General features: G+C 40.0%; 1 protein-coding gene across 3 annotated transcripts in view; it reads right to left on the minus strand.

The window, feature by feature from the left end:
- The window catches only part of pde4d (phosphodiesterase 4D, cAMP-specific), a 323,831-nt gene that overhangs the window by 126,447 nt on the left and 175,216 nt on the right, over window positions 1–22,168 (minus strand). The window contains exon 1 of one of the 3 annotated variants that reach the window (XM_072432616.1): window positions 11,764–11,968. The exons of the other annotated variants lie outside the window; for them this stretch is intronic. Coding sequence (XP_072288717.1) covers window positions 11,764–11,852 — 89 coding nt within the window. The 5' untranslated portion in view covers window positions 11,853–11,968. Of the gene's footprint in view, window positions 1–11,763; window positions 11,969–22,168 lie in introns of those variants that run through there. 3 annotated transcript variants of the gene reach the window in all.

Below are 22,168 nucleotides of genomic sequence, written 5' to 3' on the forward strand. Positions count from 1 at the left end.
AAAATGTATGCGTGTGTGTGCAATATCAACAGAAAATAGTCAAATCACAACTTAAAAAAAAATAAAATCTAATATAGCATTAAATAAAGCAAACTCAGAGGGTGCATCCCGATATATGTTTATTTCATTGGCCATGCAATTTTTCAAGTGCACCTATGTGTGTGCCACCCACCCTATAGTGAAGTGATGTATTTATGTATTGATACTGACTGAGATATCAAAAAATATTGATTATTATGCTAGAATATCATTAGAACTTTTTAGATCAGTTTAAATGGAGCAAAGTCAAAGTAAAAGGATTTATAATCAGCAAAACTCATTGGTATCATGTTAGTGTTAGATTGATATTGCGATACTTTTATTACTTGGTATCGCATCAAAACAATAATCCCTGGAATCGCCCATCACTGCCCTCTACAGTCCGCATTGTGAAACAACATAGCACTGATATTCTTTTCAGTCATAATCTCACTGCTTTTCACTGATGACATTAAGCGCCAAACCAATCGTCAATTTGTCAGTATTAGCGGAGGCCATCGTGCATGTCAGTCGCTCACGGCGCTAATTTCAACCCAATCAATCCCTCCAATTTACAGTCACGTCACAAAGCCCCATCGCCATCGCTGTCTAGCCTTCCATCTTGATTTACGGCGGTATTACGAAGCAGCAGAGTCTTTCCCCGCCTGCCCTCCTCCTCCTCCTCCTCCTCCTCCTCCTCCTCTTCCTCCTCCTCCTCTTCCTCCTCCTCTCGTCTCCTTATTGATCTGCCCATCGTCATGACGTGACACCTGATTGAACAGCTCTCTCACAGCTGCGGCACCAACAGCAGCCGGGGACAGACGAGGAGCCAAATTGAAACTAGAAAGACGTTTTTCAAATGAATGGCGAGTCTACGTGGCGTATAGTGTGTCCCTGTGTGTCGTTTTTGTCGGCTTTTTTATGAATGTAGGATGTAATGTCACTCACACACACAGAGCTGAGCCAATAGCCCGTCCAGAAAGCGATCACTCAATGTGTTGCGGTAAATTATAATGTTTTTGATTTGATGGCTTATGAAACCACATAAACATGTCTTTCAGCGTTAATTTGATGAACACAAAGACGGACATTTAAACATTGTTCCCGCACCATTTAACATAAAACAGGTCAAACGTTATAACTCCAAAGTCTGAATTCTGCCAGAGAAGATTCATTGTAACTCTCTCTATTAAAAAGATTCAACCCTGTATTTATTATAATATTTTATAACAAATGCACAAAAGGGAAACCCACTGTTTAAAATGAGTGGCGAGGTGTATTATGATTATTATTCTGCAATAGTTTGCTGCCCAGTCTCATCTTTACACTGCACTGTCCCGTCCAATAAAGCCTATGGGTCAAAAAAATCCTCAATTTATTAGAAAAATAAAGAAACAATCCTGGACCAAGAGAATGTTTTTGTCTTTTGAAACTAAACATAGTCACGCAAAATTAGACAAGAGCTCGAAAGACTCTCGTTCCAGAGTATTTTTGTATTTTAACGTAGCACAAATTAGACTTTAGTAATAAGTTTGCATTGATCTGATGCTTTGTTTAATTACTGAAAATAATGTATGAGAAAAATGTTACGATATAAAAAGCAAAAAAGTACAAACAAACTGTATTGAGGCAGTATTTAAGTCTAAATCATGTCCTACTTTCTTGAGGATGCAAAAGGGCGTCATGTATGTGAGATTTATGTCCTTTTCTCACCCAAAGTCTTTACAAAAAGTGTAGAAGAAAAGTCCCATTATGAAGTATTTAAATGAGCTGTACCCAATGTATTTAATTAATAAATTCAAATGTACAGTTGCACATAAACACGTTTTATTGTTTTTGCGAACCAGGAAGTGCGCTGTTAGCATGCTGGTTGTTGTTAGCATGCTAGTTGTTGTTAGCACGCTAGTTGTTGTTAGCATGAAAGTTGTTGTTAGCACGCTAGTTGTTGTTAGCATGCTAGTTTTTGTTAGCATGAAAGTTGTTGTTAGCATGCTAGTTGTTGTAAGCATGAATGTTGTTGTTAGAATGCTAGTTGCTAGCATGCTAGTTGTTGTTAGCATGAAAGTTGTTAGAATGCTAGTTGTTGTTAGCATGCTAGTTGTTGTTAGCATGCTTGTCATCGTTAGCAGTCGTTAGCCCACTTGTAAACTCATGAGTATTAAGGATGGAATGCAAAAGTGATGAATACGTTGAACTGAAATGAACTGCATCTGCTTTTCACATTTGGAAGACGGTGAAAAAAAAAATCAGGCGCAGCGTAAGCATAATAAATATAAATTAACCTACGGCTAATCCACTTCATCTGTACATGTATCGCACAATTCAGGCTTGGTGCTTCCAAACGAGTGTTGCGGCGACAACGTGTGAAGGAAACTGGATGGCGAACAGGATTGTTGGGTAAAAGAACATCGCAGATTGGGTGCAAATGCTGTTCAGACTGCCAGTTCTTCTGCGTGAGTCACAAAAACAGGCACAATCCTAAAAGCTGTGGAGATAATGATGTGATAATTTTACATTTTCACCGGGTGTGGGCCCAGGCAACGGCAGAGCAAAGCTGTTAGTCATGCCTTAAATGAAACGGACAATTCAGTAAATCGTGGAAAGTTGTTTTTTAAAACCGGACAAAGGACATTTGGAAAAAAACCTGGAATTAATATTATTTTTACATTGCCATTGCGTAGATTATATGTACATTGTCTAACATTTTATATCAAAAACTGCCATTGCAAAGATTTTAGAGATATTTTTACAACCAAACAAACAAAATATGAGAAAATAGCTGGAATGTAAAGTAAATGTAAAATTAAATGAACTATATCAATATCAATTCCAGGGTTTCAGATGACAGATGATGCAATTAAGGGAGTACTACTTTCAAATTATGCCTAGCAAGTATATTTGTTATTTAAATTCATTTAGTCAAACAGTGTGCCGCTTAAGTCTCTGCGTGCGACTTTAGGGCCATTCTCCTCTGTAATTACCACATGTTAAATCGCCCATAGGTGTGAGCGGGGAGACATTCATTATCTTTATGTGTCCGCCTTGGAAAATAATGCGATAAATCCTCCATTTCTTCTGGGACAAGCTTTATAGTCCCAGAGTGACCCTGCGAAAGGCTATGAAGTACAGATGGATTATATATCGCACATTGAAATATACTGGTGTCGAGTGGTTCCATATCATTGCACTGACCTGAGATGCCGTCTGTTTTCAAGAAAAAGGGATAAAAATACAAGAAATATAAGCGTACATTGTGAATTTCAAGATGCACTAAGGTTTCACGGTGGATTGCTTTACACTGAATATTCCGCAGTACGGCATTAAACGTACTGTGTCATTCTTACTGTGAGCCGGACTGTGACTTTGCACCACAAGTTTGTCCGAACATTGTTAAATCTGTTTTTCACCGTCGCCCCTCGAGGCAACTGCTGTTGTGATTTTGGGCGTTACAAAAATAAATGGGATTGAATTGACATTCCGTCCCAGCCGCGCCGCAGTGTGCTGGTCAGCAAGAGTGTTAGTGCCAGTTAGTGCCACGCTGCTGCACAGAGACACACAGCAGATCAACCATGTGTCGCCATCAAACTGCTGAACCGGGAAGTCATTGTGCAACATTCAGCTTGTAACGGGTAAATATGTTGTCAAGGAACTATATTTTTATAAGTTAAAATGTAAATGAACTTGCCATAACGGGGGTTTAGTTGATAAAAACAGATTTATTGTATTTTATTTTATGGTGATACTGATAATTCAATTTTTACAAATATATTCTTGGACTGTAAAAAACATTTAAAAAATCCCCTTGTGGATGAATGAAAATAATTCAGATTCTACTCATTTATTTGACTGTTTCTGTAGTATAAGCAGCAATTTTAGATAATAAAATAGATAATCTTTGATCATAATATAGGCATATCATGTCACAAATACAGAAAATAACCAGAACCGAATAGTCCCAAGTCTTTAAAACCATGTATACCTAATTTATGACATACTTGTACTTGTTTTGCTTTGATTTGCTCCATTTCTCCCTAAATCTCTCACACTGAAGTAGGTTATTTTCATAGCTGAGAAACCCCTTGTTTTCGTTACGCATTACAAAATACGCAACTCCGCTGTGTTTTTGGTCATGTTATCGTACCATAGAACACGCTCGGATGTTCTTACATTCTGAAAGCTCCTGTCTTAAGTCAATGGTGAGCCGGTGATTACTGCCCGGAGCTAACGACGTTCCCTTTCTTCTCTACTATTATCAAGTGCATGCTATTATCTATTATCAGGTCTGGTTTCCTTTAACCGCTCCAACCAACTCGAAGCTTGCATTACCACATACAAAACTCTAGATAATTGTGCGTTCACACCGATCCCCTCGGGCCAGTCGATCGAAGGACAGTTGCATATGGTGTGTCATCAATATGCATCTAATTATATGAATAGATAATAGGAATGTTGTGCCATCAAAATGTGATCAGACTTCTGACTTTTTGCATTTGGGACATTTGCAAGAACATTTCTCATCAATAGAACCAAACGAGCTGCCAAGATTGGGTCGTTGTTATCCAATCAGAGCCACCGAACAGCCAAAATTCAAATATGGACTTTGGGAAAATTCGTAAATAATTGTCCGTATTTGTCCATTGGGATTTACAACAGTTGTTTCAAACTTGAATCCAATGACACGTAGAAGAGCTCTAAATACCACTGCGTTGGCCTGAAATGACTGAAATGCATTGACAAGAGGGAAAATAACACTTTGGGCGAAGAGACAAGTAGAAAACGACGTCAGAGCGCGGTGGGCTGTAATCAGGCTGAGCACATTAGCGGACCCCCGGTGTGGGCTGGAGAGATGGATGGGACGGAATAATGGCTTTGCTCTGACAAATGGTTATGTCTCCTCACGGCTGCCTGCGTTTCTTCAATGTCTACGGCAGAAAAAATTAAAAAAAAATATCGATGTATACGGAAACTTGCTGGGCGAGGATGTAATCTAAAGTTAGAGACGGACAAAGGCTGAGTTACAATCAATGGCGATGTGCGCGAGGAGGAGCAGGAGACGAGCTGTCCAGTGCGGTTACTAAGGAGAAATGCGGTCGCTCAAGGTAAGACGAAGGAGGAAGAACACACAAGTCTGTCTTTGAAGCTGAACCGTCGGTGGTGCAAGAGCTGGAACACGGATGCTATTAATATGTTTGTTTTACCGCTTGTTTTTCCTTGTTTAAAATATTGTGGTATTTCAAACGGGAACTAACAAATAATGGTATACAAAGAACTGCAGTAGCAAAACAATATGATAAATATGAGGCTTGAAATATGACATTTGAATGAATTGAGAGCATTTGAAGGGCAAAGATGTTCACAGGGCATTTGTCCCACCTGGAAATGTAAATTGAATGAACTGTGTGTCAGTAAACTTGAGATACAGGGCATTTTGTTCTCTTATACTGTACAAAGAAGAAGAATCTGCACTTCCTCTTCCTCTGGAGTTTGTGGAGTTGTTTAGAAGTGACACAGAGGAAGAAGAATTCAGTGGATTTAGTGATTTGGGGTAAAACTGATGCTTTGGTAAACTTGTTAGCATGTTCTTTATGCTATAGTTATCTGAATAACTGTTAATATGTTACGTTAACATACCAGACACTTACCACAGTTCTGTCTGTGCCTCATGTAGCTGAAGGTGTTAGCGTTAGCGTACGTACACCTATTCACCATGTTCTCTCATCTGTTATTATTTTAAACTGCATTTCAAGATAAAATGTCTGTTCTTTGTCTTGGATTTCATCAAATAAATTTCCCCCAAAAATGTGACTTATACTCCAGTGCGACTTATATATGTTTTTTCTTCTCTATCATGCGACTTATACTCCGGAGTGAGTGTGCGTGTGTGTGTGTGTGTGTGTGTGCGTGCATGTGTGTGTGTGCATGTGTGTGTGTGTGTGCGCGTGTGTGTGTGTGTTTGTATATGTGTCCGTGTGTGTGTCAGTGTGTGTGTTCGTGTGCACATCTCCACTGCCCCTTTGTGCCTTCCAAGTCTCTATTCCTTAACTCACACTTGCATTCGCACTGCCACAGGAACTGGGATCTTGTCGTGACATAAAAGCGAAGTAGTCAAAGATGAATGAACTGGAATATTCGCTGTCTCTCCACAACCCCCAACGCTCACAACGGAGCCGAGGGAAAGAGGCAGCTAGACGCATTTTCTGGATCTAAAAATAGCCCTGCCTCCCGCCTTTCTCCGCAGACTCCGAGGCACTGGATGCGCGTCGTATAAAAGGATTACCCCCACACCCTTTTCATTTCCTTCTCTCGCGAGTGTTTAATGAAGTTTGGCCCAATTATTCTTCGCCGCCATTTGCCAACTCCATCAATTCCCCGTTGGTAAAAGAAAACCAAGCGATGTACGACAAAGACCAGCTTTGAATGTGATGGGAGGTTAGCGGTATGGATCTTTAGCCTGTTGGGAGCTAGCAAATATCGATAATTTTCCCCATGCGGCTGGAACATGCATAGAGCACTCGTGTGGCCATTGATACTATTATATAGGGACAGATCCATACTGGACGGTGTAATGAACAGGCTCGAGCAAGAGACAGGGCCGACTCATATTGACGGCCACTCAAAATGTCACCAAAAACAAAAATCAATGCCTCTACATGATTATAATTGCACTCTCATGGTGGAACAGAATGCTACACGTGTAAATTGAGGCTATATGTCTATAAAGGAGGAGGACAAAGTAGGGCACGAAGTAGAGCCGGCAGTTTATGAACAAATATCTAGCTGTGATGGTTCGGATTGCATTATTGATGATTAGGTTTGCGTTATCTGTTTAGAAAGTGGGATTCTGTTCAGAGTGCACATTGTAAACACGTCCAGGAGCATTATTAGAGAGAAACTGAAATATGAACTGACTAATAGAAGAATCCTGTCAATTTTAGGCCGTGTTGGTACGTCTACACAACAGGCACAACAAGATTCTTCAGTAAAAAAGACCACAACTATTATCTATTTAACTACAGGCTTTGGAATGTGATAATTGCCCAGTCGCACAAAGAAGAAGATTGCATATTGTAGAGTGGAAGAAGGATTTTCAGACTCACAAACTGCTTGTGGTGGTGTGCCGCTTTATTTTTTGGATACTTTAAGCGTCTGGTACTCCACCAATACCACTGCATAGACTAAATATAGCATCACACCTTTTGTCTATGTTTAAGTCAAACCGTTGTTCTTCTTTGGATTAACAATTTAAAGTCAGCGTTACGTCATAGAACAACTAAACTAACACAGTATTACACAGTTTTAAAGCGTAAATGAATAACTTGAGGCACGTTTTCATCAAATATACGTAAAACAAACATAAGGATGTCCGAGAGAGACAAGAATAGCCTCCACTAAGATCACAGGCTCAGAAATAAAAGTAGGGGACGACTGCTCACAGCCCCATGAATAATACAGAGTGCCCTGGATGTCCCGCACGCAGCGCTAGCCTGGATGCAGAGAGAGCATTGGGTTTAAATGCACTCCGACAGGCCTTGTCCCATCGCCACACACTGATGCTGAGGGCGGACAGGCAGAACGGACGGCCATGACAACTCCAAGAGTATTCATCCAAGCAGCACTGGCTGTCCACAAGCAGAGCATTTCAACAGGATTACATGTGGTAAATGTGGATTATTAAGATGGTCATAGTGTAGGTTATCGATGGCTGTTTGTGGTGGAATGCAAACCCAGCAACGTTTGTATCTTTAAAGGAAATGGCGGACTTTTAATGTTGACAGCACGATAATGAGACTGTTTCACAAAAGGTTTAATGAAAGTATTTTAACTTTTTGTTTGCTGTGATGGAGGATTGTCTTGGCAAAGCAAGATCAAACTAGACAACACGACAAGCAAAATTCACAAAAACAAGAACAAATGCCTGATGCCTGGTGGGAAAGAGCCACATAAAGAGCAAAGGCAGTGTCACCACAAATTAATTAAATGACTAAAACTACGATTTTAAATTAATTAAAACTACAATTTTCTACAAAGAAATGGAATTCAAGAACATGAAGTGTTGACAGCATTTACCGCGTCGATTTTCAACTCGGATGTGACCCAAATTGTTTCTTTTATTCAGGCGAGACGCTGCAGATTAAATCTTTAATTTAGAAATAACAATTTTGAAACGTCTTTGGTAGTTTACTCACATAGAACACTCCTGGACAAAAGAGGGATTACACCTACTTTACTCACATAAGTACTTATTAAAACAGTATATATAATGTCAGGGTAACAAATGGACAGCATCTCCTTTTTGGCTGATGAATAGACTTTGACTCTTGCTCAGAAGACTGTGGCAGACACACCATCTCTGAGTGAAAACTGTCTCACGTCATCTGGACAAAGGTTTGTGCCTCGAATAAAGACCACAAGAGGCATTACATCCTTTGTCCCACGCAGTATTCAGCTGCGCAATAAACTGTAATCCTAGTACTGTGCCCTGACACATGGATTGTACTTTATTGTCACTTATCTGTGTTCTTTTGTGGCCTTTATGTGTTATGTAGTGATTTTACGTGCTCACGTGTGCAAGACAAATTCCCCTCGGCACAATGAAGGCTTCATTCATTCATTCAAGCTCAACTTCTTAAGTTAAAGTGACAAGAACAAGCTGCAAAACAAATAAATGCTTCTCCCACTTCATTTGTCTGAAAACTGCCATGGGTGCCTCCATGTTTGTTTTTCTGTGATCTTTATTCAGTTCTTTCTTCAGTCTTCAACGCATGGATGCAAATGTGGCATAAATGAGCCAGTTTCTATAGTTGGTCCCCTATTGTCAAATACTGCAGCACATTTCCACTTTCTATGATAGTAAATCAAGTAAGACTTTAAAATGTTCGACAACTATTATGTTGTATTGGAACGCATCTTTGGGTACTTTTGACAAGATTGTATAATTTGTACTATTTGTAATATTGGTGTAATTTATATAGTAAATATAGTAAAAAGAGATTGGGTTAGTAATTGATCAGAAAGTTTGGACATGTACGTTAACAACAAAACACAGCATGTTTTCACCTGTTTCACTCTAATTATTGTGAAAAACGTCAGAAGACAGAGCAGAAGAGCGACTCGAACCAGTGGAAAACTCTTCCTCGTCACGGGTGCATTGTCTGTATTTGCTGCGATGAGCTCAGCCAATCCTCCGGGTCCCTCCCAGCTCAAACAGGAGCGGAGACAACTGTTCCCAGAAGATCCCGAGGCCTTAGAATGACTAATCACGGCCTGCCACAACAACAAGCGGCGCATGCTCGTCACCAAGAAGCATTTTTCCAGGTGTTTGCTGCACACAGGGCCTTTCTTTAGCTTTATGAGGGCCCCGTGAAACACACTCTCTGGAGGCAAACAGGTCAGTAATATTTAACAGGGAGATTTCTCATTTCAAATCCTCCAAAACATAAGGATTGGACATCAAGTTGTGGTTGTTGTTTTTTTCTCATTCTAAAACATTGCATTATCCAAAATTCCAGAATACAAATTAGCATAAATACTGAAACAAAGCCTTTCCAACCCAAAGTGGGTCGTAGACACTGGGCTTGTGGTGTGTGTTGCCAGTGGTTCTGTCTAAAGTGGGGATGGAACAGACAACCTTTGGGTTAATGGGCAAATACTTTACAGCAGCTGATGTAGAACTTTGTGTAGAATCTTCTCTCAATGCTATGTATTTTCTGCAAACGGCAGTAGAAGCCTCCATGTTTGTTTTTCTTGCGCACATTTGCTTCCGCTGTTTGTTTTTCTGCTTTTTTTGTTAAATTTTTTAACAAACTTTGAGCGCTTTTTGATAAATATCTACCAGCCCTTAATATTAGAAACGGCTTGAAGTAAAAAAGCATCAACGGTAACTAAAATCGGAACACAGAGCTGTCCACGTATGGAAATGGAGCATAAATGAGCCGGTTTCTAGAGTATAGTTGGTCCCCTATCGGTCCCAGCCAACCTTTGGGTTAATGTGCAAATACTTCACCACGGTGCTGCTCCTCTCATAATACTATGACTCAGAAAACTCGGTCTAGAACACCCTCAGTCTAAGTTAGGAGCTTGTGCATTTCGTGTGGGAGAAATGGCAGGAAACGTCTGGCCCATTGGACAATAAATGTCCTTAAATACATGTGCGCGGAGCGGGGAAAGGCGCATTGAGAGACAGGACTTAAGGGAGCTTTAACCCGAAGAACAGCACACGCCCACTCATGATCCAGGCCTCAGCGCATTGTATTCAGAATAAACAGGACCGCACGCTGCTCAAGTCGCTAAGCCGTGCAGACAGTGGGACAAAGTTTACAGTTGCTGGCTCTACTCTCTGTGCATTTGAATATACTTGTGAAGCCAGAACAGAATAAGCACTAGGAGGAATGATGAAGGCTAAGAATGGAATGCAATCTTCTAAACTTGAGGTGGGACATGTTTGGAATAATGTGTCATATGAATAAAACTAATTATTGTCCATTAAAAAACACTAAAAACAACTAAATATGTTTTTTTAGTGTTGGATTGCTGTGCTTCTGTGCTCTCTCGTGATTTTGTTCAAGGAAATGTGTGTAAGAAAATGTGTGTGAACTGTCAAAAGAAGTTTCAAAGTTGAGCGATTTGCAGAAAATATATATCGAAAAGATGAAAAAAAAATAAAAAAAGCACACGATACATCATTCCGTGTCAAGAATTTAAATGTACAGTGCAAGGAAAAATCGATCAGATGTTTTTAGATGATGTCAGACTCTCAGATGGAGCCAGCGTTCCCATTGAAACATCGGAAAATCACTAAAGGGGAGTGAGAAATGCCTGGGACGACCTGGTTAAAATGTGTATCAAATGAGTTGCACACATGAAATCGATTTGTAGAATGTGGCCTTATTCCACAATATCACAGAACGACTTAAAACTAAACTCACTAAACTTTCAGACGCAGGCACAACTTCGAAACAGCTTTTTTTGCAGCTCGGACGTCAAACTCTAACACGCGCTCCATCCGGCCTCATCCCGAAACGTAACTATACAATCGATCAATCAAATCTGTCTAATTATGACACGGCTTTGCTTTGACAATACTTTATATAATTTTTGTTTTCTCTAGTATAAGCCTTTTTTCACACTCTAACTACCCCCTACTACAAGGCAAATACATCTGTTTACTGTATTTCAATTATATGTCCCAAATCCTCAAAAATATTCAAACGCTATTCAACTTTAACATCCTTTGCAACTTGAAGTCATTCTAAGTACCCCTTGGCTGGAAAATCAGGGTCTAAAAAAACCAAAAACTAAATTGACTAAATTCAAAAAGCTAAAACTTGGGTACGGCGACTTTAACACTGACTCAGAATATCATCCAGAGATTCAATCATTATAAGTGGATATAAGTGAATTGTTTTCCAGCTATGTTGGCCTCCAAAACATCACCTAATTGGCTAATAATTGAAAGCACATGGACGCTACGAAAACCACTTAAGCGGGACCAGCGATGACAGCTCCGCTTGTTCGTCAAGACATATTTACTCTGCTTTCTTTTAGGCAAATTTGTCAAGAGCGTCGATATCATGGAAGTACATGGCAAGTGCGACTTATTTACGAAACGTTTTGCCTGGGGAAAAGCTTGCTACAACATCAACATAAGTTTTACTAAGTGATTAAGGTGAATGAAAAGTACATATTCAAATTCCCTGCAGTGTTTTTGCATGGAGACTGGAGCTTTGCAACAGTATAAGTACTCACCATATCCACGAGTGCCTTCTGAGCGGATACTGGCTCAACTGCATCATGTTGGAATTCCTGTGCGCACTGGGGCAGTATCCAGGCTTCATGTCACAAATCCCAATTGTGTCTGTGTTATCTACCTAAAAATACCAGCGGTCCCATATCGCATCCCGGTCTCGTCGCCCGCGCAAAATCGTCAACATCAGTCCTCTCGCCGGCCTCCAACTTCATCCGGGCATCGCCGCGAACGCGCAAACTACTTCGGGTCGAGAAAGTGCAGGAATATCCATTAAGCTGTCAAAAGCGCAACTCCCCAAAAAAAAAAGAAAAAAAAAAAAAGAAAAAAACTCAAGGCAGACGAGCGGTGACGCAACTTCGCCTCTTCTCAGGAGCGGAGGCGACGGTCCGGAGACACCGGCAACTGTCTGGGATGGGTTTTTTTCTTCCGTGGGATTCTTCCGGCAAAGGCTTGGAAATTGCTGTCCCAAAGCCGCATGGTGACGCCGCGCCGGGTTTCAGGGAAGCGTCTGGGGCACCTCTCCGTCCCTCCTCGTTTCCTCCTCCTGGCCGGTTACAGAGGCAGCATGACCGAGCGCGTTGTTACCCACCGGCGTCATGTGGAGCAATGATTTGATCCCTGTTTTGGAGGAGCGGAGGAGCGGACTCGCCTGCCTGCGTTGAGCGTATATGTCTGAGTGTGTGTGTGTGTGGTGTGTGTATGTTGCTCGCCGTGGCTGCTGCTGCGCCCCCCTCCGCCCTCCCCTGCTCTGTCCCTCCCTCTCGCCTTCCCTTGTGAGCCGGGGAGGTGTGAGTCAGTGGGATGTCCCGACCCTGCGTGAGCGGCTAAAGGGGAGTGTCGCCCGCTGTACCGGAGAGCCAGTTAGCGACGCTTCACTGATCCGCTTACTTACACTCTTACAGCCGATACGACGCGTGGAGAGGATGTGACGAGCACGAAGGCAACAACTCAGGCAGAATCTTGATTTTAGTGGGACACGGAAAGAATTTAATGCTGACATGACAGTTTTTTTCATTTTCTTTTTGATACCGTCTTTGAAACACATATTGCTAATAACAGACGCGCTGGAATAGTATTTGTATTGGGTAAAAATGAATTGGTTTTGAAAAATCTGCACGACAAAGAGTAAAAGGAAGGATGTTTTTTTTCGAATGGTAATTATCCCTTTTTATAAATGAAGGCCGCACATGAAAATGAAGTGAATCTTTCAAAAGGTTGAGTGTGATGAGCCAACACAACTTTCATAAGGCTTAGAACAATAATGATAGGTCTTTGTAGCATATTTGTTATTTGATTAAAATGAATAAAAAACAGTACTTTTGGTTATCTGGGCCAATTTAGCAGGAAGCCTAACATTAGTCTAAGAAAAGGCCATTTAATGATTTTATGTTGAAGTAAATCAGCTTTTAATTTAACACTAAATATTAGAGTCAACTTGTTTTAGTGCATTTTAATTTTTATCATTCCATAGTTTGATATCCATGTGTTTTATTCATGTGACTAGCAACATTTTTCATTTATAATTCAAGCTCATTTTTAGTTAATCATCCAGAAATATAATGAGAAAAGAATTCACATTAAAATAACATGAATCTAGAAGTTTTATTTTAACTAATGAAAATACTTCACTGTGACTTTCTGCAGTAAAGGTTCAAAATAACTTCTGTCTCTTCAGCTGTGAAGCACCAGCGAGGTGGACCTGGTCGTAAAAACCCTTCCTCCACAATCTCCATACACTAATTATAACCTAACAATCTTTAAAATTACTCTAATGTTGCCATATTCTTAAAAATACACTGAAAAATATACTGATAGATTAGTTTACTCAAAGGTGTATTTTGATTCCTGCATGTATCGCTGTAATGCTGTAATGTCCTGCAACAGAGGCGATCAGACAAGTCCTGTTTTCACCTACCCCCTATCCCCGCCCACATCCCTGTACTTAGTTGCAACTATTTTGTGGGGAAAAAGACTCCAAATGTAGCGTTCTAAAAACTCACATCGCCACTTTTCAACAATAAAAATAAACGTAAATGACATTGTGGATAAATATTGCAGTTTTACAATGAGCAAACTATAAAACGATGATCTGAAGTGCAGAATTGATCACATTTAAAGTTAGCAACTATTGTTTCTAACTCAATTCCAATGTCTTCACGCCACTCGGCAGATGGAGTTCTTGCACTCTTCGCCGCAGTTGTAGACATTAGACATTGTAGACATTTTACCTTACCACAAAGATGATTTAAGACACTAGCATTGATTAAGTATAGCGTAATGAGCCGTTACCTTAGTGTTAAAATTGCGTTTGACATTTTAGTCTCCTGGCAACACTAGCAGAAACATAGTAAGGCATTTCTTGGGATGACTGCCCTGAGCCAAACCTGCTCCGCGGCCTCACACCTGAGCTGGCGTGTTGACATTTCCTCTAAGTCTCTCCCTGTTTTGCAAGGTTCCTTCGTGACAGGCGCAGCGCTGACGTGAGTGCATTGACGTGAGTGCATCGCTAGCCCCGCCCCCTCGCATGAGTCTGCACATGTATAGACTATATGACATTTGACACCACGCAAGCCGATGCCAGCTTGTTTTTACAGCCGCAGAGCCCGGTATAGAGAGTGTGACCGGCCTCAGTGTGGGATAATGCACTCCTCTGTTTCAGCCCAGATGTTTTGGCCCCTATACTAAATCTTTAATGCTTTTTTGAAGAATTACTTTCAATCTGGAGAGGCTCGAATGATGACAGTATGCGTGTGAAGCTGTATGAAATCAAACTTTCTAAATAAAGAAGTACACATAAGGCTGTCGTCGGCTGAATACATTCTAAAGACATGCTGGATTAGAAAGCACTGGCAAAAGTTCTCAAAGCAAAAAATATCTTTGATTTCATTATGTATTTGTACGCAAAGTGCACTGACAAGACGGCAAAATCACAGAGGATTACTAAATTACACATATTTACACATTAAATTACTAGTAAACACTGTATTTATCATTAAAAGGCAGATTAAGCTGACTTTTTTACATCCAATACGCAAACTAACTCACATGTCTTATCCTTTCTGCTCTTGTCAGCATCAATCCATTAAAATCCCTCAAATAATTAACAACTAACAAACATTTTGGTCAAACACGACGCCCTCGACTGATTTATCGACTGAACAACAAAAGGTCCTGATATTGTCACATAAACAGCCAGTTAAAAAGTACTTTAAATATAGTTTGTGGGGAAAATAGATTGAGCTAAAATGACTCATTGTTGCTTCCTACGGGTCTCATGATTATAATGTTTTAGATCTTATGATTATTTTGTAACATGAATAATGACATTTATGTATTAACAGAGTAATCTTGACTGAGTTGAAATGGAGTTGTCTGAGCGGTTTCCTGAGTTTCCAGGCTGAACCTTCTCGAGAACTTCATTTTAAAGAGTTGAATTGATCAGAATTAGGGTTTTAACAATACCTGACATACTGTATCGTGGCACTGTATTGTCACAAGTCTTTGAATAATATCGTCAGCTGTCACAATATGTCAATCTCCTTTGCTTGAATGCATCGTTTTATTGCAGCAACAAGGCAAATCTAGGAAAGAAAGAAGACAACTTTACGGCGGTTACAGCATTCAAATGGATCGTGCTGCACTACAATCTCAATTTCAGTAAATGTAAAATGTAAAAAAACGTTTTCCAAAAAAAATGTGTTCAGAACCATCTTGTGTTTTTTTGTTGTATGAAATTTCAAGAAAGGGGCAGATATTTATTTAAAAAAAATCTTCTCTCTGCTCCTTTTCGATTGTGATGGTCATTTATTTTAACGTAAATAACACTCAATTGAAATAAATAAAGAATTATTAAAAAACAAAAAACACACATTCAGAAAGTTAACAATGGGATAAAATGAAGAATATCAAACTTCCGGAGAGTCTTTATTCAATGAAGCAGCGACATCATTCTACCACGGTATCACATATTGTATTATCAGCTGGTCAAATAAATGATCCACAACAATAAAACCAGACAGAATCAGTCAATAATCAAGCTTTAAAAACACTAACATCTGTCTAGCAGTCATCAGTTACCAGAGGAGCAACATTCCTCACAGAAGAAGCGCATTTGGTCAAAAGAATGCAAAAAAAAGTTGCTTTTGCATGTAAAATAACAAGAGTGTAAGACTTACCAAAAAGTAGAAGATCACCATGTTCTTTTTATTTTTAATCAACTCTTTTTGCTGCCTTTTTATATATTTTAATGCTACATATTCCAATGTTGTATTCTCAAAAGAACAATTGCAATATTCTCCGTGTTGCCGTATATAGCATGAATTATCATATGAACTAACTGGTGATTGTTTGGAAGCTTTGATGCGCTGCCAGGACAAGCGCTGCTGTATATATCATAAATATAATAAAGCATCTGCTGTAGCTGAGATTGAGTGGTATAATAAATGATAAATATGTTGTGCAGCTGTAAAAATGTCTTCGTTTAGACCACTTGCCCTAATCACAGGAGCTGGCAGGCAAACCGCTGCAGACTGAGCTTCCAGGAGCATTCCACTCATGTGATTACCCAGCCATTTGTGATTCTTATTGTTGCAACCAGGAAACAACATGTCAGTCGGTCAATTGTCATCACTGCTCCTCTCAAAGGTACTTTCCAAAGCGGTTTATTCCCCGTACGCACTCGGGTGTTACCAAGAAGAACCTGCCACTTTCAAATTTGACTTATTATGTGAAAGAAAACAGTTTAATGAGCTTTAATCGTGTTGCAATCCTGTAAATTCACATTCTTGGTCATAAATGGAGGATTCAAAACGGCCTTGTAGCCATTTTTCAACAGTTAACCCAGCACGTAAATGAAAATCTGCTGCTCGCTACGAGGAAATGCCCCAATAAAGAGTCAGTTTTGAACAGAAAGTCGAGTGAACTTTTTCTTTCACAAAGCCATTTCAGATAGACATTGCAGTTTACGATGGAAACAAATGCTAAATTATGATATGTGTTTGCTATAATTTCGTATATGTCTGTTGTGCTGTCCATCCAGGTGGAAATAAACCCTCGCTCGAGATCTAGAGAGTTAGTCCAGGTGGGTAAAAGGCTAAACCAGGAATAAATCATGACTACCCAATTGAGACTACACCGAAATCTAATCAAAGACTAAAAAGCATCGAACACCAAGGCCACACCAAGGACGAGATTAAGACGAAACCAGGATTATTACTAACCAGATGTAAATCAAGTCTAAATCAGGACAAAAAGATGACAGCAAAGGACAAAAAAACAAGACTAATACAGTACCACGCAATGCAAGACTAAACCAAGACTAAAAGGTGACAAATCAAGACCAAAAATAGGTCCGGACAACATCAAGGACTAAACTAAAACTAACCCATGACTATATCACGATTCAACAAAGACAAAGCAAGCAACAAATCAAGACTAGGTATAAAGCAGGACGACGCAAAGAACTAAAATGAGACTAAACCAGAACTGTACCAAAATCTATAATGCAAGACTTTTGACTAGGACTAAATGAGGACCAGGACTAAAACAGGACCACACAACCATCTCTAAACCATGAATAAAAGAAGAATAAACTATGAATAAACAGGGATTACACTGTATTTTATGATCAAATATACAGTAAACGTGTAACAAATGGATGAAATCTAAAGTCCATGTTCTAACCCTCAAAGAAGACTCAAAGCAAAGGGTCATAACAGGCAGTTTTTTACATTAGCACCATGGATAGATATATATATATACATTTAAAAAAAAACAAGCAGGAAGCAGCGTGGCTTCTTACACACATCCTGTCGTTGCGGACGTCAGCAAATCTCTCAGCCGCTGCCAACAGACCGAGCTGTTTGCATCCCGCGGTACGCCACGCAAACATATCCACGGCCTTGATGGGAAAACTACCACGCCAGATCTTTCACGAGTATTTTACAGATTAACTAGCGCTGGACTGTACAAAATAAATACAGGGCAAAAAGACAAAACCAGGAGGAAATGTGTATTATACCTGGACAGAACGGAAAACTAGACAAGGCTAAACCATTGTTAATCCCAGTCTAAAGCAGGACTGAACCAGGACTAACCCAGGACAGCAGGTCTATTCCAGGGCTACTTCAATGTATTACTATTATTATGGACAAAAATCGGACTAAAACTAGGATTAAACAAAGACACACATAAAACCCATTTGAGTCCTGATGTGGATTTGGTTTGGTCCTGGTCTAGTCTTTGTTTAGTCCTGGTCTAGTCCAGGTTTAGTTTGGGATTTACTTCTGGTTTTGTTCCAATTTTGATGTGGTGAAAATGTAAGTGTGACGCACCAGGCCAGCCCAGAACTAAACCAGGACTAAAAAAAGTTTAAATCAGAATCTAAGTTTAGATTGAACCCAGCCTAAAAGTAAGTCCAAACCAACTCCATCCAGAATTTACCAGTCTAAACCAGGACTAAATAAAGGCTAAATAGAACCGTCCCAAGGCCTGAACAGGACTGACTAAATTATGACTCCACAAATTAATCAAGACTAACCCAGACTTAAAGGTGCCGTACACAAGTTTATTTTTCCATGCAATAAAGTAAAATCAGTTTTTTTTTTAATCTGTACTGGAATATATCGTAAAAGCATCAACTCGGGTGAAAATAAGTCCATTACACGCTGTCTGCATCGAATTACAGAGCATTTTAATCTGCAAAAAAGGAAGTTTGCAATTAGCATGATCGTTGGTACAATTAGCATGAACGTTAGTACAATTAGCATGATCGTTGGTACAATTAGCATGATTGTTGGTACAATTAGCATGAACGTTAGTACAATTAGCATGATCGTTGGTACAATTAGCATGAACGTTGGTACAATTAGCATGATCGTTGGTACAATTAGCATGATCGTTGGTACAATTAGCATGATCGTTGGTACAATTAGCATGATCGTTGGTACAATTAGCATGACCGTTGGTACAATTAGCATGAACGTTGGTACAATTAGCATGATCGTTGGTGCAAATAGCATGAACTTTGGTACAATTAGCATGATCATTGGTACAATTAGCATGAACATTGGTACAATTAGCATGAACGTTGGTGCAAATAGCATGATACGGCATGAGAAATATGTTAAAAACGCTTCAAAACTGAATATTTAGGATGCTAGCAATGTCTTAGGGAGTAATGACCAGTAAATACAACGAGATCTAAATCTGTTTTACACATTTTTGAATCAAATACAGCACCTTTAAAATAGGTCTACGTAACACCAATCTTAAAACATGCTAAAAGACAGGAAAGGACCCAAGGGTATCGTGAAAGCGCAGACAAAGAGTGTGTGTATGTGCCGCATGGACTCAGCGTTATGCTAATCAGGGGCTTGTCCTTGTGTTGTGCGTTACGAGGGCCGTTACATAAGCGCCAGCACAGGGCTTTCGGCTACTGGCCCCCGCTGCCCTCTGCGCTACACTGGGACCCGGCTGACGCGGCGCATCTCCGCTAACGCAAACGGAAAGGCTCTGGCTACATGTGGAGGAGAATTCAGAAAAAGGAATTTGAATGAAACTGCGGTCACTGCTTGTTCTTGATTGTGGGTGACGTCTGTATTTCAATCTAAATAAATGCATATGTTAAACTAGGGCTGGGCAATGCGGTGACGTTAATCGACACGTGAGCTTGTTCCCGTTGATTTGATAGCATCGTGTTGCTAATATGCGCGCCGCTGATTAGCCATGTAGCCGGGAGAGGGGGACAGTCACAGAATCATTCCTATTTACTGGTCAAGAGGTTTGTCCGAATATCAAATTAGCATCGACACTAAAATATCACTAAAATATCAGATTTGATCATAATTCAAAAGAGCCCTTGTTAAAAGAGTCAAGAGGGCTTCTGGGATTATTCAAACGTGGGCTAAGAGCAATAGAGTGGTAACCATGAACAACAAAATAAGTACACAACTGCACAAATCTACCAAAAATTCAAGTTCAAATTCACACAGAAACTGACGATGTCGGACGGAAATGACAAACTTTATCGGCGTTTCAGCGACAGCGGATCATTTTTGCGCAAGGATGTTCAAAGGATTGAAGGCCCAAGGAAACCAGAGGGCAGGTTTTATTCTCATTAGAAGCACGCTCGGACCAGGCGAGGGTCGCTAATGTTTCGTCTCATCAGTTTTTAAGATGTATTGCTATTTACGGCTTCATTTAATCACACAAATAAACTCCAAAATTCTAAACCATCGCCATTCATGACCACCGTCCTCCACACATTTAATCACATGGGTGCGGGAACTCTACTCCCTGCATGGTGCAATTATTATTATGAGCAATATAATAATGCCAATGACCTAATGAGTCAAATGCGTAGTACTGTTAATAGACAAAAAGTGTACACTTTTGGGAAACTAAAAATGTATTTGAAAATGGAGCAGAAATACAAAATGCCCCAACGATTAAGGACTGGACTGATATTACAACTGACATACAGAAAATGGAAACAATCCCATTTGGACTAAACAGGACTTTTATTGTGGGCTTTGAGTGCCTTAATTTTCTTTTCGTTGGATGCCTCCTCTTCTTTATTTTAAGAATTGTGTTATCTCTGGGCTAGTGCTTTTGACAAATAATAATACTAATAATACACTGAAAATATAGCAGAAACACAGTCAAGAAAGAGGGCTACAAAACAAAGCTGAAGCATTTTTCTAACATCAAACTAAATAAAGAGCCAATTTGACGAATGATGACAGTACATTTCAAAAAGGATTTAAAGATGACTCTGCAATAATAGAGTTATGAGACATACTCCATAAAGAAGGCCAGTGAATGTCTTTTTTCCTGGTACACATAAATTGTATTAGAGCAGCAGTGACCTCAATGGAGAGCCAACAGAACAAGAACATATCGACCCCACGTGTTGACATTTAGAGCTGGACCTTTCTTTATTTGTCTGAAGATCGACAGTCGACCAAACAATTCAATTCAAAGCTCCAGCCTTTCAGAAACTGGCCTCATGAGAAACACGACTTATAGACTTTGGCTTACTGCGTGGGATGGGGTGGAATAAAACGAAATACAAAAGAAATGTCACATCATAATCTCATTATTATTATTCATCACCAGCTATCCCCAGATGGTGCTGCTTAAGGTATTAAGACCCAATGTCACGCACAGAAAGTCATACGTTTAACTAATGTATTACAGCCACTCTTTGAACATTATATTCTACGAGTGAAACAATAAATGACCTCATGTGCCTTCGCCTAATTAAAGACATGCATTATAAGTTATTTGTGTTGTTAATAGCCTTTAAACATGGTGTTGAAAAGCTTTACTTTGGCATTTCATGGTTCAAATCTTAAAATAATGGCATTTCATGGTGTAAATCTTAAAATGATGTATTGAAAAGCACACATTGAGGCGTTCCCTCAGTGGGATTTGATGTTAGCTCTCCATCTACTGGCAGCGGAAGGTATAACCGCGGGCAAACAAACAAAAAGCTGACTTACCCTGATAAGCTAATACAGAAATGCTCAGAATCTGTCGCGATGATTTATGAACATAAAATCAATTGAAAAGAACTCTGGATCACTACCTACGACGTCCTAAATCTGGAGTGTTTCGTGAGGCTCGTATAGGGGGCAGAGAAGACAACCTTGTAAACAGGATGAATGAAACAAGCATGCGTGAAGCTAAATACTAACCCCAAGTATGCTTTTGATGAGGAAACAATGATATAAAATGGTTAAAAGTCATTCTGCATAATATTATATGTCCTTTAATGGTCCATTGTCATGCTAAGCTAACCACGCTTTAATGGTCTCTCATCCAAAACAGATCCCAGCTTGTGTTTTGTTTCATTTCGTTTGCATAATGTCTGAGCAATCCTGCATTTTGCTTGACACACTACATGATGTTATCAGTTGTAATCCAGGAAGTCCTTATTTGTGTGTTTAAGTCAATACAAAAACGCTAACCCATTATAACACAAGTGGCTATTGTTTTTAGCCACATTTAAAGTGCTTCACAATTCCGGCGCGTCGGCAGGTCGAGTCTCGCGCTCTCCGCTGGCGGGACGGAGAGAAGGCTAAAGTGTCAAAAACTCCAGAAACTCAAATAATGGGCGATAAAGGACATTTTTAATCTCTGCTGGTTCAAATACAGCGTCGTTGAGCGGACTCTGGTGATGCTTTCATGTCTTGCACGTTAAACAGTAGGAATTTCCCACGCGTTGCATTCAAATGAGCGTTTTGCGCCATATCTCCCGGTCCGGACGGAATCGCTGGGCCCCGGTCCACTGAGGCGGACCTGTCAATCATCCCCTGCCCCAGGGCGGGTCCAGCGCACACACTGACGGCTCCACAGCTGCCACTCACACTCAGCACAGCGCTGGCATTTCAGCAAAGGTCA

The sequence above is a fragment of the Eucyclogobius newberryi genome, unplaced genomic scaffold, assembly GCF_026437365.1.
Source record: "Eucyclogobius newberryi isolate DKJ021-1_F unplaced genomic scaffold, fEucNew1.0.hap1 SCAF_6, whole genome shotgun sequence".
Taxonomy (NCBI): Eukaryota; Metazoa; Chordata; class Actinopteri; order Gobiiformes; family Gobiidae; genus Eucyclogobius; species Eucyclogobius newberryi.